The sequence below is a fragment of the Mustelus asterias genome, chromosome 9 (assembly GCF_964213995.1).
Source record: "Mustelus asterias chromosome 9, sMusAst1.hap1.1, whole genome shotgun sequence".
Classification (NCBI taxonomy): domain Eukaryota; kingdom Metazoa; phylum Chordata; class Chondrichthyes; order Carcharhiniformes; family Triakidae; genus Mustelus; species Mustelus asterias.
Window position 1 is genome coordinate 5,048,499 of NC_135809.1, and position 17,551 is coordinate 5,066,049.

Genomic DNA, 17,551 nt, shown 5'->3' on the forward strand with positions numbered 1-17,551 from the left:
AAATTGCCCCTCTGGACACTTTTGTATCTCTCCCCACTCACCTTAAACCTATGCCCTCTAGTTTTAGATTCCCCTACCTTTGGGAAAAGATATTGACTATCTAGCTGATCTATGCCCCTCATTATTTTATAGACCTCTATAAGATCACCCCTCAGCCTCCTACGCTCCAGAGAAAAATCTCCCAGTCTATCCAGCGCCTCCTTATAACTCAATCCATCAAGTCCCGGTAGCATCCTAGTAAATCTTTTCCGGATTCTTTCTAGTTTAATAATATCCTTTCTATAATAGGGTGACCAGAACTGTACACAGTATTCCAAGCATTACACTGGGTCTCCAGATTCCCAGTCCAGTAACATTACCACCACACTACCATCTTCTCCCTGATGTGCATCTCAACTTGGCTTTTTTTTCTCCATATCACTTACCTGACAAAATCTACCAAATTTGGGAGATTTGAGCTGCCCCCTTCACCTCTGTAGCCTCTAGGGGGAGGGAGTTTCAGATTTAAAATACTCTTGTAGAAAGGGTCCAACTTGTTGGTGTGAGACTGAAGCCACAAATCAGCCCAGGCAAGGTAAGAACAGCCGGTTTCCCTTCCCTGAAGGTCATTCCGGAACCAGTTGGGATTTTGCAGCAAAAGACAACTTCCATGGCCAATCTTACTGAGACCCAAATCATATTCCCAGATGGTTTTTGTTTTTTCCCTGAATTCTCAATCTCTACGGTGAAGGGTTTAATAATTTGCCACTGCTAACGGCTAATCTTTTTGGTTATTGATCCAAGTCTCTGGATTGTCAGTCCAGTAATGTTACCATGACACTATATTCTTCACTCAGGAATGTTCCAAAGGAACATTCGGACAACTTCAAGCGTCTGGAATAGTTCAAGTGAATATTAGCTTCACAGATTCTGATTTCAACAGTGTTGGCAGTTTTACTGGAGCAAATTGTTTGAGGGCTTTAAGAGAATAAGATTATTTTAGAAATCTCCAAGTACTAACCTTGTCGGCACTACCAGCTACGCATTATGGATTGTCTGCAAGATGTTTGGAAAATCTCAGCCCCAAAGAAGAGTTGACTCATTTCTAATGTTACCAACGATAAGAAATTCTTTTCCATTTGCAGGTGACTCACCTCTTTGACAATGGAGCGACTGTATTCTTTGCTGTTTTCATGGCTGTTTGGGGTAAGTTTCTTGCCACTGAGGGAAGGATGGGATATAAATGGCACTCGAGGGGATGGACCTCATCATTGACTCTCTGTTGATTTTTATATTGCTATAATTTCAATAACCCATTGTCAAAATGTGCCTGTGTATTGTCACGGTATGGATGTGGATTAATTATATTGTCATAAATGACCATTGCTGTCTAAAGCTACATTCAGACAGCATTGCTCCTTCCCCATTCCACAGCTATGACAGGAGATGGAGCTCGGAGGTCATTTCAGGAGGTCTCAAAGCCTGAGTGTTCTCGCTAACTTGAGTGCGGAGCTGGGCAGACCGCACCCTGATCTGTGCTCAAACTCCACGTGTTGAGAACCAGATCAGAAACATCAGGATATTTTGAGGTTAGCTTGGACCCTAGCTTTCACATTTGATTTTGATATTAGGGTGAGCTTAAGGTGTTTCACTCCAGGTATGATTCAAGTGACCCACTAGGAAGCTTTTATCAAATAAAGTTTATTTAAGGACACACAATATAACTAAAAGAATTAGCATAACTTTTACCAATCAAAATACTTAAACGTGATAAAATATAATTCCTAACAGCTAGCTATCTCTGTTCCAATTTAGCAATGTCCCCCAGAGACCTGAATCCTTTCTTTAGAACCAGTTGGAAAATTGGGAAGCTTTTAAAGATCAACAAAGGTGACTTTAAAAAAAATAATAAAAAGGGCAAGGTAAATTATGAAAGAAAACTAGTGTAAAATATAAAAAGGGGATAACAAAAGATTCTATAAGCATATAAAGAGCAGAGGAGCTAAAGTGAATGTTCATCCCTCAGAAGATGAGGAGACTGGGGAGTTGATAGTAGGGAACGCAGAAATGGCTGAGACACTAAATCAATATTTTGCCTCAGTTTTCATGGAGGACACGAGCATTATCCCAATAGTTACAGAAAATGTAGAGGTTATAGAAAGGGAGGAACTTGATACTTTTTCCCTAGTGCTGGGCAAACTATTGGGATTGAAGGCAGGTGAGTCCCTATGGCCTATTGGCTTACATCCTAGGGTCTGAAAGGAAGTGGCGTTGGAGATAGTGGATCCATTGGTTACAATATTCCAAAATTCCCTGGATGCAGGAAAGGTTCCAGTGGATTGGAAAAATGCCAATGTAATGACCTTATTCAAAAAGGGAGGGAGGCAAAATGTAGGAAACTATAGGCCAATTAGTTTGTCATCTGTTGTTGGGAAATTGTTAGAATTCATCATTAAGGAAGTAATAACAGGACATTTGGAAAGTCAAAATTCAGTCCATCAGAGTCAGCATGGTTATATGAATGGTAAATCGCATTTGACTAATTTGCTAGAGTTCTTTGAAGATGTAACAAGCAAGGTAGATGATGGGGATCCTGTAGATGTAGTATATCTGGACTTCCAGAAAGCATTTGATAAGGTGCCATGTGAAAGGTTAATGCACAAGGTTAGTTCACAAGGATTAGGAGTAATTTATTAGTTTGGATGGAGGGTTGGCTAACCAACAGAAAACAGATAGTTGGGATCACTGAGACTTTTTCTGGTTGGCGCAATGTGACTAGTGCGGTGCCACAGGGTCCAGTCCTCGGGGCCACAATGGTTCACAATCTATATTCATGACTTGGATACAGGGTCAGTGGACACCATAGGCACATTTGCAGATGGCAGTAAAATAGGTGGGAAATATGAGTTGCAACAATGAAATACAAAATTTACAAATGGATTAAAGGTTAAGTGAATGAGACAAAAATGGCAGATGGAGTTTAACATGGATGTGTGTGAGGTTATCCATTTTGATAGGAAAAATACAAAGGCAAATTATTACCTAAATGGAGAGAAACTTCCATGCAGAGGGATCTGGGTGTCCTTGTGCATGAATGCCAAACAGCTAGTATGCTGGTACAGTAGGTAATGATTTTGATTTATTATTATCACGTATTAACATACAAGTGAAAAGTATCGTTTTGTGCACGCTGTACAGACAAAGCATACCGTTCATAGAGAAGGAAAGGAGAGAGTGCAGAATGTAGTGTTACAGTCATAGCTAGGGTGTAGAGAAAGATAAACTTAATGCAAGGTAGGTCCATTCAAAAGTCTGACAGCAGCAGGGAAGAAGCTGTTCTTGAGTCGGTCGGTACGTGAACTCGGACTTTTGTATCTTTTTCCCGACAGAAGAAGGTGGAAGAGGGAATGTCCAGGGAAGGCGATAAGGAAGGCAGATGGAATTTTGGCTTTAATTCCTGAAGGAATAGAATATAAAAGTAGTGAAGCATTGCTGCTATTGTACAAAGCATTAGCGAGACTGCACTTGGAATATTGTTGTTTTGATCCTCTTGCTTGAGGAGGGCTGAAGCTACGTTGTAGATGGTTTTGTGGAGGTTCACTGGATTGATTCCAGAGATTAGGGGTTTGTCTTACGAAGAGAGATTGGGCAGTTTAGGTCTATACTCTCTCGATTTAGAAGAATGAGAGGAGATCCAATTGAGGTTTACAAGATGATAAGGGGGATTGACAAAGTAGATGTGGAAAGGATGTTCTCTTGTAGGGAAATCTAGAGCCAGAGATCATAGTTTTCGGATAAGGGGTAATGGATTTAAAACCTCTTAAAAGGCTGTGAATCTGTGAAATTCTCTGCCCTAAAGCGTAGTGAGTGCCGGAACGGAGTAAATTTAAGGAAGAGGTGGACAGATTTTTAATTAATGGGTTTGAAGGGCTATGGTGAACGAGCAGGAGAGTGGAGTTGAGACTGAGATGAGATCAGCCATGATCGTATTGAATGGCGGAACAGGCTCGAGGGGCTGAATGGCCCACTCCTTGCTCCTGCATCTTGTGTTCTTGTGTAACTCGCCAAGGCTCCTTCCAAACTCTCAAACACTACCATCTAGAAGGACCAGGGCAGCAGACACATGGGGACACCGGCACCTGCAAGTTCCCCTCCCAGTCACTCACCATCCTGACTTGGAAATATATCACCATTCCTTCAGTCGTTGGGTCAAAATCCTGGAATGTCCTCCCTGACAGCACTGTGGGTGTACCTACACCACATGGACTGAAACGGTTTTAAGAAGGCAGCTCAGCACCACCTTCGAGGGCAATTGGGGATGGGCAGTGGCTTATCCAGCGACGCCCACATCCCATGAAAGAATATTAAGAAAATAAATCTGAAGCAATACACCCATGAGGTCCAACCGGTAATTCATAAAGTTTCACATCGCTGTGCTTTGTACCTGGATAAGTGCAATGGAAATCATACAACTGATACAGTCTCTTACAGGTGAAAATCGTCCCCAACACACCTGTACTATATAAACGCTCCCTTCTGAATCACTACCAAAAAGTGTTCACACCATAGGTAGCACATTACACTGAGACCCCGTTATGTGGAAATTGTGCTTTGAAGAAGCTGCATCTTGATTTATTTACAAAGCATCTTGGTTCCTTCTGGAGAATAAAAGCCCCACCCCCCAATCTCCTCTTTGGGAATCTATTGAATGATGACGTTTTCTAATCTCTGTGGTATCTGAATCTAACCTCGTCTCTCCTTCTCTCTCTCTCTCTCTCTCTCTCTCAGCCACTGTGTTCCTGGAGTTTTGGAAACGGAGAAGAGCAGTTATTGCTTATGACTGGGATCTGATAGACTGGGAAGAAGAAGAGGTTAGTGCTGAGTAACTGAAATCGGAATAACTACACATCTCACTCCGGAGATTAATTGTACTCGGGAAGCCAAATATTTATAAAGATGTAGAAATAGCAGTTCCAGTACTCAATAGAACAAAGTTAATGTCCACTGGTTCCCCACAACCACCTCGGGAATGCTGATCAGCTCAAAATGTCCAATTAATTAAATTTATCACCTACTAAATGGTGACCAAATCGGACCTGATCACTTTTTTTTGCCGACAGCTCTTTCTTGCTGTTCAAAGGTTGGGGATTCAAACCCTGTTTTGGAGACTTGATAATGAGTCGAGGGACAGCTCTGAGGGAGCACTGTGCTGTTGGCGGGGCAGGGGCACCCTCCAGGGAATGCTGTGCTATCGGGGGAGGGGGGAACAAGCCTTGGAACTGGCGGCAGGCCAGCAGTGCTGGGGGAGTGCTGAACTGTCAGTGGGGGCAGCCCTAAGGCTGTGCTGAACTGGGGGAGGTGCTGCATTGTTAGAGGTGCTACACGCACAGGTCAGGAATCCGAAGTGAACTTTGACCCTATTGCAGAGCCTGAATCAATCGGGGGAAATGGAAATTTGGAAATGTTTACGCTTTTCCTGCAGGAAGAAATCCGACCCCAGTTTGAAGCAAAGTATTCCAAGAAGGAACGCATGAACCCCATCTCGGGAAAGCCAGAGCCTTATCAAGCGTTCACGGACAAATGCAGCAGGATCATTGTATCAGCCTCCGGAATATTCTTCATGGTTAGTCAATTGCGTCGAGGAATCTTGTCTGTTTTGGTATTTGTGCTCTGCCTGCGTCCCTTCCCATTCCATCTGCTTCATTTCTGCCTTTCAACCGGAATAGGTCTACGGAGGCAGAAGTCCCTTCACCACAATCCCGTTGAGTACTGCTGTTAGAGTTGTGAACAGAGTGCTCGCAGTCAGCAGTCTACCATCGGGGGTGCCAGAGGAACTGACACGCCCGGTCAAATACAAGGGGCAATCGGGGAGTCTTTTCCATCAATTGACTCTTTAATCAGGGATATCTTTTTGTGTTCACCAAATAAACAAAATCAACTTAACTTAGGGACAACTTAAAAAGGGCCAGCTCCCTAAAAGAAGGGGAACTGCCCGAAACAAAAGACAAAGCGGAAAGGAAACTTTAAACATCAAATCAAAATATGATTGAAAGGGTCAATAATACACCCCAGTCCCTGCAGCGCCCAGGGAGTTCATATTCCAATAGACCAACCTCTGTGGCCTGATTTCAAGTCATTACACAGCCCATCATTCTATCTCCTTTTTCTCTCTTGCAATCAGCTGGCAGCACCAAAGCTATTGGGCCTGTACTTATTGGAGTTTGGAAGAATGTTTGGATGATCCTCCCCACCCCCCCCCCCCCCCCCCAACCCCCTGCTCTGTGTCGTTGACCTTAATGACTCCAGCTAATCCTTTAGTAGGGTGACATGAGGAGGTGAACATGCCAGACCCATCGTTCCACCACTGTGACCGCATTGGCGGGATTTAAATTCCCAACGCACTTTCTGATTTTCCGTTGAGAGCTGTGACTCTGAAGTTTTGGATAATAAATTATAATTCTCGGACAACACACCTGAGAATGGGCCTAATCCCTGAGGCAGTTGAAAGTATTAAAATGTCTTTCTCTTCCCAAGCTTATTGGAATAGTCGGTCTTCCTGATCCAATCAAACAGGAGAGAATCATTCCTTCCTGATTTTAAGGAGATTTGCCCCGCCAGCAGAAAGACAACAGAGTAGTTGCAGAATATGGATTTGAGGAAGAATTTCCTCGGGATGGTGAATCTTTGGGATTCTTTACTCCAGGAAGCTGTGGAGGCAGAGTCCTTGAACATTCTCAAGGCTGAGATGGATAGGTTTTTAATCAGTCAGGGGATTAAGTATTGCAGAGAGAAGGCAGGAAAGTGGACTTGGTGAGTGTTAGGTCAGCCATGATCTTAAGTGGTGGAGCAGGCTCAATGGGCTGAATTCCCTCCTCCAGTTCCCAATTCTTATGGTCATGGCTGAATCTATTGTAAACTCATTGATAGTGATTGAGCAGTATGATTGGTCAGTGGAATGTGGGTGTCTCCAGCAGGACTGGCATTTATTGCCCATCTCTCTAGTTGCCCCCTTGAGGATGGTGATGAGCAACTGCAGTCCACGGGTGGCACACTGGTTAGCGCTGCTGCCTCACAGCACCAGAGACCCGGGTTCGATTCCCCACTTGGGTCACTGTCTGTGTGGAGTCTGCACGTTCTCCCCGTGTCTGCGTGGGTTTCCTCCGGGTGCTCCGATTTCCTCCCATAGTTCAAAAATGTGCGGGTTGGGTGGATTGGCCATGCTAAATTGCCCCTTTAGTGTAGGGAGACGAGCTCGGGTAAATACGTGGGGTTACAGGGATGGGGCCTGGGTGGGATTGCAGACAAGATGGGACGAATGGCCTCCTTCTGCACGGTAGGGATTCTATATGGTGAAGGGACTTCTTCTGGGTTGTTGGTGTGGGGAGGTGGGGGGCTGCAGAATTCCAGAATCCTAATGGGAAAGTGGCCAACGATTTCCTCCGCTCCCCCCCCCCCCCTCCCAACCCCCACCCCCCCCCCCAACCCCAAGCCGTGAACCAATCCCACTTCACCTCATTTGAATTAAGACTGACCCCATTTCAGCTAATTGATGAATTTGACAAATCTCTGTCTCTGAATTCCCCCCCTCTCTCTCAGATCTGTGTGGTGATCGCTGCCGTCTTTGGAATTGTCATTTATCGGGTGATAACCGTGAGCATTTTTGCTGCATTTGAGTGGGCTCTGATTCGGAACAACTCTCAGCTTGCTACCACGGGAACGGCAGTGTGCATCAACTTCTGTATCATCATGCTTCTGAATGTGGTAAACTTCCTTCAACTGGAAAGGAGACGCGAATGTTCTTCAATTGGCTCTCTAGCACTGTGTGAGAGAAAGGTGTCCTGTACTGTTGTGTTGCAATGCACCCAACTCGTGCCTTGCACTGTCAGGATTCCTGTGTGAAAAAGCATTGCAGTGGTACTTAAAAGTAAAGTTTAGTTATGAGTCACAAGTAAGGCTTACATTAACACTGCAATGAATTACTGTGAAATTGACATAATGCTTTGGTTTCATAATGGAGCCAGAATCCTTTTCATCGAATGAAATGGGCATTGACTCTCATTTAGAGAGAATTTAAATTGGAAACATCAGCCCAGATGTCAACTCTACAAGTAGAACTCTATTTTGTAATTTCCATAATTAAGATGGGTAATATTAATCCAGGTTAAATCAGAATCTCCATCTCACTGGCATCGTCACTGAGTTGTTACTTCAATACTACTTTGTTAACAATGTACCATTGACTCGAAACTTTGAAACCAACAGAGGCAAGGATACTCCTTTTGCCTTTATTATTGACAGTATTGTGACACTGAGACAGCAAGCCTCTCTTTATTTTGACTGTAGTAATGTCCTTTGTTGCCAGGCAGCCTCTGCGACAGAGCCAGCTGAAACTGCAGAATGTGCTCAACTGGTTCAAGAAGATCCTCATATTTGTGGATCCCAACAGCCATTCTGTCCTTCATGCTCATACTGGCGATTAAAGTCACTCCCCCCACCGCCGCCGCCCCCCCCCCCCCCCCCCCCCCGAACCCCCTTAGCCCTGCAAACCTATTCCTTTCAAAGTCTTTATCTAATTCCCTTTTAAAAGTTACTATTGAATTTGCATCCACCAACTAAAGGTGGCACAGTGGTTAGCACTGCTGCCTCACAGCGCCAGGGACCCGGGTTCAATTCCAGCCTCAGGTCATCGTCTTTGTGGAGTTTGCACCTTCTCCCTGTGTCTGCGTGGGTTTCCTCCGGGTGCTCTGGTTTCCTCCCACCCTCCAAAGATATGCAGGTTAGGTTGATTGGCCATGCTAAATTGCCCCTTAATCCCCCCCTGACACTAACGGGGTAAATACGTGGGGTTGCAGGGATAGGGCCTGGGTGGGATTGTAGTCAGTGCAGGCTCGATGGGCCGAATGGCATTGCAGGTACACAAGTTTCCACATCTGCTCCTGTCAATTCCAGTAATGCGGGTCTGGCCAGTGTGTTGCAGATGTTTTCTTGTCTTTGGCAATGCCCTGATCAGTTGTGCAGTTTCCGAGGCTTGCACTGATCAGATTTCTGTCGGATAACAATTCTCAGTTGCTCCTCTCTGCCAAAATCGTGCACTGGACGACGGCACTGATTGATTGTATCCACAATGCTCTGCAGCACTCGCCTTGTAGTGTTGCTCTTCCCTAGATCATAGAATCCTACAGCACAGGAGGAGGCCATTTGGCCCATTGTGTCTGTGCTGGAGTCCACTGTGGGGGAGGGGAGTGTGCAAAGTAGCTTTGAGGGTTTCCCTGTGATTTGGTTACAACCTATATTAGCTCAGCATCATTAGTCAATTTAATAAAGCCACACGTGTGATGTGGAAAACTGGCCACAAACAGGGTCTTGTGTCTCCACGATAACGTATCTAAATATTTATTTATTTTTCAGCTGTACGAGAAAGTTGCTCTCCTTCTGACCAATTTAGGTAAGTCCTTGTGCCGTCTCGCTGGGTATATCGGGGAGCTTAATGTCCGCACGAGCCTATAAGATGCTAGAGAGAGATTTACTGTCACGATGATGATGGGTGGAAAGTTTAATGAAAATGGGTGAGCTTCTCATGATTAAACCCTCATCGGCTTCCTATTGAGGGCACAACCCACCCATATACACACACACACACACACACACACAGTCATCGAGTTTTACAGCATGGAAACAGGATCTTTGGCCCAACTTGTCCATGCTGCCCAGTTTTTACTGCTAAACTAGTCCGAATTGCCCGCATTTGGCCCATATCCTGCGATACCCATGTAACTGTCTAAATGCTTTTTAAAAGACAAAATTGTACCCGCCTCTACTACTACCTCTGGCAGCTTATTCCAGACACTCACCACCCTCTGTGAAAAAATTATCCCTCTGGACCCTCTTGTATCTCTTTCCCCCCCCCCCCTACTTTTGGGAAAAGATGTTGTTGACTATCATTTGAATAAAAATTGCAAACCATTGTTACAAAAGTCTTGGGCTGCTTTAGTTGCTGATGTTAAACTTGGAAAGTGTTCGAACTTCAGCATGCTATAATCTTTCTAGTATTAGGTTAGTTAATTTAGTTACTCCTGGTGTTTCACATTCTCCATCTCCTGGTTGTAAAACAGCGAAGCTTTGTCGATATTACCCATGATGTGTAGATGTGACAGTCTGAGGGTTAGTTCCTACTTTTTTAAACCCCCTCTCCATCGCCCCCATCTCCCTCTCGAGAGATGCAGGGGAACGCAAGGAGGAACAGTTTTATCCAGCGTGTGGTAATGTCCTGGAACCCGCTGCCCACACAATGGCAGCGGTGACCATCAATGATTTGAAAAGGAAGTTGGATGGGCAACTGAAGGAAATAAACTTGCAGAGCTACAGGGACTGAGCAGTGGAGTAGAACGGACTGTGTAGCATGGACTTAATGGGCCAAATGGTTGTCCTCTGGTGCTGTGAATGACTTTGCACTTTCACCGCTCCCCTCGGCAGTTTAGGATCTGTTCTGTGTCCCTTTATAGCAACTTCATCCGGTGGGGAATTGGAGGGGGTTTTTTTTCGGGGGGCTGTTGTGCAGAAGAGGGTAATTTAAGAATAATTATGAAGAGTAAAATCTTGTTGCCTTACAGAATTCATGCACATTCAGACTGGATGAGATGTATATCTTGCTTAACCACTTTTCAATCTATAAATATCCAGAACCAGCCCTGTGAGAGTGAGTCACGTCTTGTTTTTGCCCTTTGACTTCATGGCCAGAATTTTACCACCACGCCGGCCCCAGAATCGCGGCGGACACAGCTCGCTGAACGGAATTTTCCGTTGGCCCTGGGCGGGACTTTGAGCTTCGCCCGAGGTGAGGTGGTAAAATACTGGCACATGTTTAAAGAGAGGGTCCAACCCACCCCGAGGCAAGTTGGGTTCAAATCAGGTCTTCAAGGTGAACACCAGTATGCCAATAATAATGTTCTGAAATGTCCAATGGCAAAGCTGTAGGATTGGGGAAAGGGGATCAGGGGTTATGGGGGAAAAGGCAGGAGAATGGGGATGAGAAAAATATCAGCCATGATTGAATGGCGGAGCAGACTCAATGGGCCGAGTGGCCTAATTCTGCTCCTATGTCTTATGACGGAGCAAATGACTTCAGCCTTTGCTGATTATTCCATCTGAAGTGACCTTAATTCAATAAAACCAAGCACCTCTGAGTAATATAATTATTGAAGCAAAAGTGCAAGTTAAATGAAATTAAGGATGAACTATGTAATGGAAAGGTTCCGGCTGCCTTGGGGTGGAGAGGCTGATTATTTATTTATTTTTTGTTCTTGCTGATTCTGTTTCACAGAGCAGCCCCGGACGGAGTCGGAATGGGAGAACAGCTTCACGCTAAAAATGTTTTTGTTTCAGTTTGTTAACTTGAACAGCTCCACGTTTTACATCGCGTTTTTCCTGGGCAGGTAAATCCTTTATTTGGGAATAGTCTGATTGTTGTTTTAATTTTGAGAAAAGGGTCAGACCATTATGAAAGCTGGATGGCACAGTGATTAGCACTGCTGCCTCACAGCGCCAGGGACCCGGGTTCGATTCCCGGGGGCACGGTGGCACAGTGATTAGCACTGCTGCCTCACAGCGCCAGGGACCCGGGTTCAATTCCGGCCTCGGGTCACTGTCTGTGTGGAGTCTGCACTTTCTCCCCATGTCTGCGTGGGCTTCCTCCGAGTGCTCCAGTTTCCTCCCACGGCCCAAAGATATGCAGGTTAGATGGATTGGCCCTGCCAAATTGCCCCTTAGTGTTGCAAGACGTGTGTAGGCTAGGTGGCTTGGCCGTGTTGAATGTGCGGATTTACAGGGATGTAGGCATCGCTGGAAAAGCCAGCATTTATTGCCCTTATTCAGAGGGCAGTTAAGAGTCGACCACACAGCTGTGGAGTCACATGTAGGCCAGACCGGGTAAGGATTTCCTTCCCAAAAGGGACATTGGTGAACCTGATATATTTTTGCAACAATTAATGGTGACCATGGCAACTGAGACTCGCTTTCAATTCCAGATTTTGTGAATTGTATTCCAATTCCACCAGCTGCCATGGTAGGATTTGAACTCGTGTCCCCCAGAATATTTGCCTGGGCCCCTGGATTACTAGTCCAGTGACATTTCTGCCTCCCCTAATTCCCTTAGTATCCAAGATCATATTAAACATATTCATCGAATGAGTGTACAAAACTCGCTGGGTTAGAAAATTCCAAACATTTGCAACCCTTGAGTGACGAAATTACTCCTCTTAGCTGACCCCCTCGAGGAGATATCCCTAATTCTAGATTCACCAACCGGGGGAAGTAGCACTTACCCATCAAACTCTCTCTCAATTTTGTGTTTTAATGAGATCGCCTCTCAGATTTTCTAAAATCCAAGAATTAAAAAAACTAATTTCACTCCTATCAACAGCACGGTAGCACAGTGGTTAGCACTGCTGCTTCACAGCTCCAGGGACCTGGGTTCGATTCCCGGCTTGGGTCACTGTCTGTTTGTGTGGAGTTTGCACGTTCTCCCTGTGCCTGCATGGGTTTCCTCCGGGTGCTCCGGTTTCCTCCCACAGTCTGAAAGACGTGCTGGTTAGGGCGGCACGGTAGCACAGTGGTTAGCACTGCTGCTTCACAGCTCCAGGGACCTGGGTTCGATTCCTGGCTTGGGTCACTGTCTGTGTGGAGTTTGCACATTCTCCACGTGTCTGCGTGGGGTTTCCTCCGGGTGCTCTGGTTTCCTCCCACAGTCCAAAGATGTGCGGGTTAGGTTGATTGGCCATGTTAAAATTGCCCTTAGTGGCCTGAGATGTGTAGGTTAGAGGGATTAGTGGGTAAATATGTAGGGATGTGGGGGTAGGGCCTAGGTGGGATTGTGGTCGGTGCACACTCGATGGGCCGAATGGCCTCTTTCTGTACTGTAGGATTTCTTTGATTGACCCAAACAGGCGCCAGAGTGTGGTGACTAGGGGAATTTCACAGTAACTTCATTGCAGTGTTAATGTAAGCCTTACTTGTGACTAATAAATAAATAAACTAAATCTCTCCTCTCTAGAACAATCCTGTCACCACATTAATATATTGTTGCAATCTAAGGCAGGTCTGCCCTTTCTTGGGTAAAGAAGCCAAAACTGAACACCGTGCTCTGGATGTGTTCAGGCCAGAACCTGAGAGAATTTTGCCAAAACTTCCTTATTCCTACATCACAATCCCTTTCTAATAAAGACTAACATGCCATCTGTCTTCCTATTTGCTGGCTGCTACCTGCATATTAACTTTGTGATTTGTGAATACGACACCCAAATCTCTCTGGTTACCAACATTTACTGGCTTCTCGCCTGTTTGAGGAAAATTACGCTTTTCCATCCTGAGACCATAAGAAATAGGAGGAGGCCATTCTGCCCATCGAGCCTGTTCCACTATTCATCAAGATGATGGACGATCTGATTGTAGCCTTAACCACGTTCCAAAGCAGCCAGCATAATTAAAGACCCCACGCATCCCGGACATTCTCTCTTCCACCTCCTTCCGTCGGGAAAAAGATACAAAAGTCTGAGGTCACGTACCAACCGAGAACAGCTTCTTCCCTGCTGCCGTCAGACTTTTGAATGGATCTACCTTGCATTAAGTTGATCTTTCTCTACACCCTAGCTATGACTGTAACACTACATTCTGCATTCTCTCCTTTCCTTCTCTATGAACGGTATGCTTTGTCTGTGCAGCACACAAGAAAAATACTTTTCACTGTATACCAATACATGTGACAATAATAAATCAAATCAAATCTGCACTCCCAAACCACCCCCCTGGCCCCCGTAACCCTCAACTCCCTCATCAATCAAAAATCTGCGGGTTTTTTTCTATACATTCCTGGGATGTGGACATTGCTCTCTGTGCCAGCTTTTATTGTCCTGGGATAGAGTGGCTTGCTAGGCCATTTCAGAGGCAAGTCAAGAGTCAAACACATTGCTGTCGGTCTGGAGTCACATGTAGGCCAGACCAGGGTAAGGACGGCTTGGTCTCGATACTAAGCCACCGAAGAGCATGATGGTCGGAAGAGAGTTAGAGAGAAATGGAAATCAGACAACGAGAAACCAATATGAAAATGAGCAGACAGGAGGAAAAGTTTATTCATTATTAGTGTCACAAGTAGGCTTACATTAACACTGTAATGAAGTTACTGTGAAAATCCCCTAGTCGCCACACTCTGGCGCCTGTTCGGGTACACTGAGGGAGAATTTACATGGTCAATGCACCCTAACCAGCACGTCTTTCAGACTGTGGGAGGAAACTGGAGCACCCGGAGGAAAGACACGGGGAGAACGTGCAGACTCCGCACAGACCGCAGTGACCCAAGCCGGGAATTGAACCCAGGTCCCTGACACTGAGGCAGCCGTGCTAACCACTGTGCCGCCATGTTCTTGAACATGATCCTCCTGCACTGTAGGGATTCTACGATTCCGAAGTTGACTGGAATAACCTGCTCAACTTCAGTTTCGCTGGGTCTCTGATCCTCACAATGTGCCGTGCAGATTAACTATTCTGATGTATGCTGTATGCGTGTACAGGCTTATTTGTTTTGTGGTCTGTGTTTATTTGTGTACATGTAGTGTTTTACAATGCTAACTTATTATCTGAAGCTATTGGGATCAGAGATGCTCCTCAATGCCATTTTTAATTGGGCATCGGAATATCTCTGTCCCTTAACAAAGGAAAATATCTCTTAAAGTATCTACTTGGCATAAAATGTTAAGTTGATGATTCCTTTCTATAATAGGTTAACAGGACGCCCGGGAGCCTATCTGAGAGTTCTGAACCGCTGGAGGTTGGAGGAGGTTAGTAGCTCTGACTTGAGGAAGATTACAGCCTCGTAAACATTTTTTTTATGCGTGTGCATGTTTTAAATATTTGTCTCATTTTTCTATTTGACAAGGATATTCCGGAACAATCCGTTTTGTTCAGTCTGTCCAGGATAAACTGCCTGGTTCGTTTCTTCAAACAAAATATCAGGAAGTCGGAGTCGTCATGTCCGATGTATCTGGTGCATCCTTCCAAACATGTTGTATTTTTATTAATTTATGCCATGTGGACATCGCTGGCTAGACCAGCATTTATTGCCCATCCTTAGCTGGCCTTGAGAAGGTGGTGAGCCACCCCCTTGAACCGCTGTAGTCCACGTGGTGTAGGTACACCCACAGTTAGGGAGGAAGTTCCAGGGTTTTTGACCCAGCAACAGTGAAAGGATGGCGATATATTTAAGTCAGGGTGGTGAGTGATTTGGAAGGGAGCTTCCATGTGCAGGTGTCCCTGTGCATCTGCTACCCTGGTCCTTGCAGGTGGTTGAGGTCACGGGTTTGGGAGTTGCTGTTTAAAGGAGCCTTGGTGAGTTGCTGCAGTGCATCTTCTAGATGGTACACACGGCTGCCTCTATGCGTTGGTGGTGGACAGAATGAGTTTGAGCGGTGAACGGGGGTGCCATGCAAACGGGCTGCTTTGTCCTGAAATGTGTTGAACTTCGCGTGTTATTGAAGCTGCACTCATCCTGGCGTTCCAATGTCTCTGAATTCCCAAAGGGGCTAAATTGCCCCTTAGCATCAGGGGGGAGAGCAGGTAAATGTGTGGGGTTACAGGGATAGGGCCTGGGTGGGATTGTTGTCAGTGCAGGCTCGATGGGCCGAAAAGCCTCCTTCTGCACTGTAGGATTCTAGGATTCCGAAGTTAACTGGAACAACCTGCTCAACTTCAGGAGTTTAGCTGGGTCTCTGATTCTCTCAATGTGCTGTGCAGATTGACTATTCTGGTGTATGCTGTGTGCATGTGCAGCCTTATTCATTTTGTTGTCTGTGTTTATTTGTGTGCATGTGGTGTTTTACAATCCTAACCCATTATCCAAAGCTATTGGGAAGAGGTGCTCCTCAATTAGTTTCCTGGAACTCCAGCCAGAAGGAATTGGACTCTCTGGCATTGAGCCCACTGAATACAACTTACCCCAACCACCACCCACCACCCACCGCCCCCCCCCCCCCCCCCCCCCCCCCCCCACTCCCAAAGGGGAAAAAAAAGTCAAAGTTCCATCCTCCTCCCAATCGTCTATGTTTCTATTCTAACTAGATTGTCATTTTCCTGTAAAAAAATTTCCCCCTCCAACAAGGGAACATGAGTTGGGTTCATGGTGTGTTTAATGCAGAAGACTGGGTAAAACAATTTAAGTTTTAATTGTACACAAATTTACCATAAAAATACAGTAGGTGATCTGCCGGCTACGCATTGCATAAACCACAAAGCTAAATGAATCCCGAAATTCCAAAGAGGATCCAAAATTCACACCTAGACTTGCTACAGATAGAAGATTTCTGAAAGAAAGGGAATATGTCCATCAAAGGAAGATTACATTAATCCACAAGTATGTGCGATTGAGAATAGGCCTGAAATTAATATAGAAGAATCTAACATTTGAAGATTTGAGTTTGGGTGGAGATATTTGTAATGAATTTTGGGGTGTTATAATATTTTTAAAATGTTTTAATCCATCCTTGAAGTTACAAAGCCAATGCTCAGGAGTGGAACGGCTAGACCTAAATCCATTCCTTGCTCCAAAAATCGATTGGATCCAGTTCATGGTCCCCACAAAGACGAACAAGATCCAAGCTGACGAGATGAAACATTGCACCCCATCCCGGGCTCGATCTAATGCTTCATCTGAGCCTAAAGTCCGAGATGGCTTTGAGACATTGCATCAGACGATGCCTCGGTTAAACCTCATTGGCTACCCTTATCATAGACTCTTCCCCAGCCCAATCCTATCCTCTAGTACTTTGTCCATAACCCTGTACATCGCAGCACCTTGCGTGCAAACGCAAGTGTTTTTTAAATGCAATGAGGATTTCTGCCTCTACCACACTTCTAACCAGTGAGGTCCAGACCCCCACCGTCCTCTGGGTGGAAATAATTCCAGTAAGAAGTTTAACAACACCAGGTTAAAGTCCACCAGGTTTATTTGGTAGCAAAAGCCACACAAGCTTTCGGAGCTGCAAGCCCCTTCTTCAGGTGAGTGGGAATTCTGTTCACAAACAGGGCATATAAAGACACAGACTCGATTTACATGAATAATGATTGGAATGCGAATACTTGCAGCTAATCAAGTCTTTGAGATACAAACAACATGAGTTGAGAGAGCATCAAGACAGGCTAAAAAGATGTGTATTGTCTCCAGACAAGACAGCCAGTGAAACTCTGCAGGTCCAGGCAAGCTGTGGGGATTACAAATAGTGTGACATGAACCCAATATCCCGGTTGAAGCCGTCCTCGTGCGTGTGGAACTTGGCTATCAGTTTCTGCTCAGCGACTCTGCGCCGTCGTGTGTCGTGAAGGCCGCCTTGGAGAACGCTTACCCGAATATCAGAGGCCGAATGCCCGTGACTGCTGAAGTGCTCCCCAACAGGAAGAGAACAGTCTTGCCTGGTGATTGTCGAGTGGTGTTCATTCATCCGTTGTCGCAGCGTCTGCATGGTTTCCCCAATGTACCATGCCTCGGGACATCCTTTCCTGCCACCATCCACCAGGTACACGGTACCTACTC

The 17,551-nt window shown here is 45.4% G+C and overlaps 1 protein-coding gene across 1 annotated transcript in view; it reads left to right on the plus strand.

The window, feature by feature from the left end:
• LOC144499015 (anoctamin-4) overlaps positions 1–17,551 on the plus strand; it is a 205,194-nt gene that overhangs the window by 161,218 nt on the left and 26,425 nt on the right. The window contains exons 17-23 of the mRNA XM_078221072.1: positions 1,125–1,185; positions 4,768–4,850; positions 5,462–5,602; positions 7,576–7,740; positions 9,388–9,424; positions 11,300–11,411; positions 14,750–14,807. Of these exons, the coding sequence (XP_078077198.1) occupies positions 1,125–1,185; positions 4,768–4,850; positions 5,462–5,602; positions 7,576–7,740; positions 9,388–9,424; positions 11,300–11,411; positions 14,750–14,807 (657 nt within the window). The remainder of the gene's footprint in view (positions 1–1,124; positions 1,186–4,767; positions 4,851–5,461; positions 5,603–7,575; positions 7,741–9,387; positions 9,425–11,299; positions 11,412–14,749; positions 14,808–17,551) is intronic.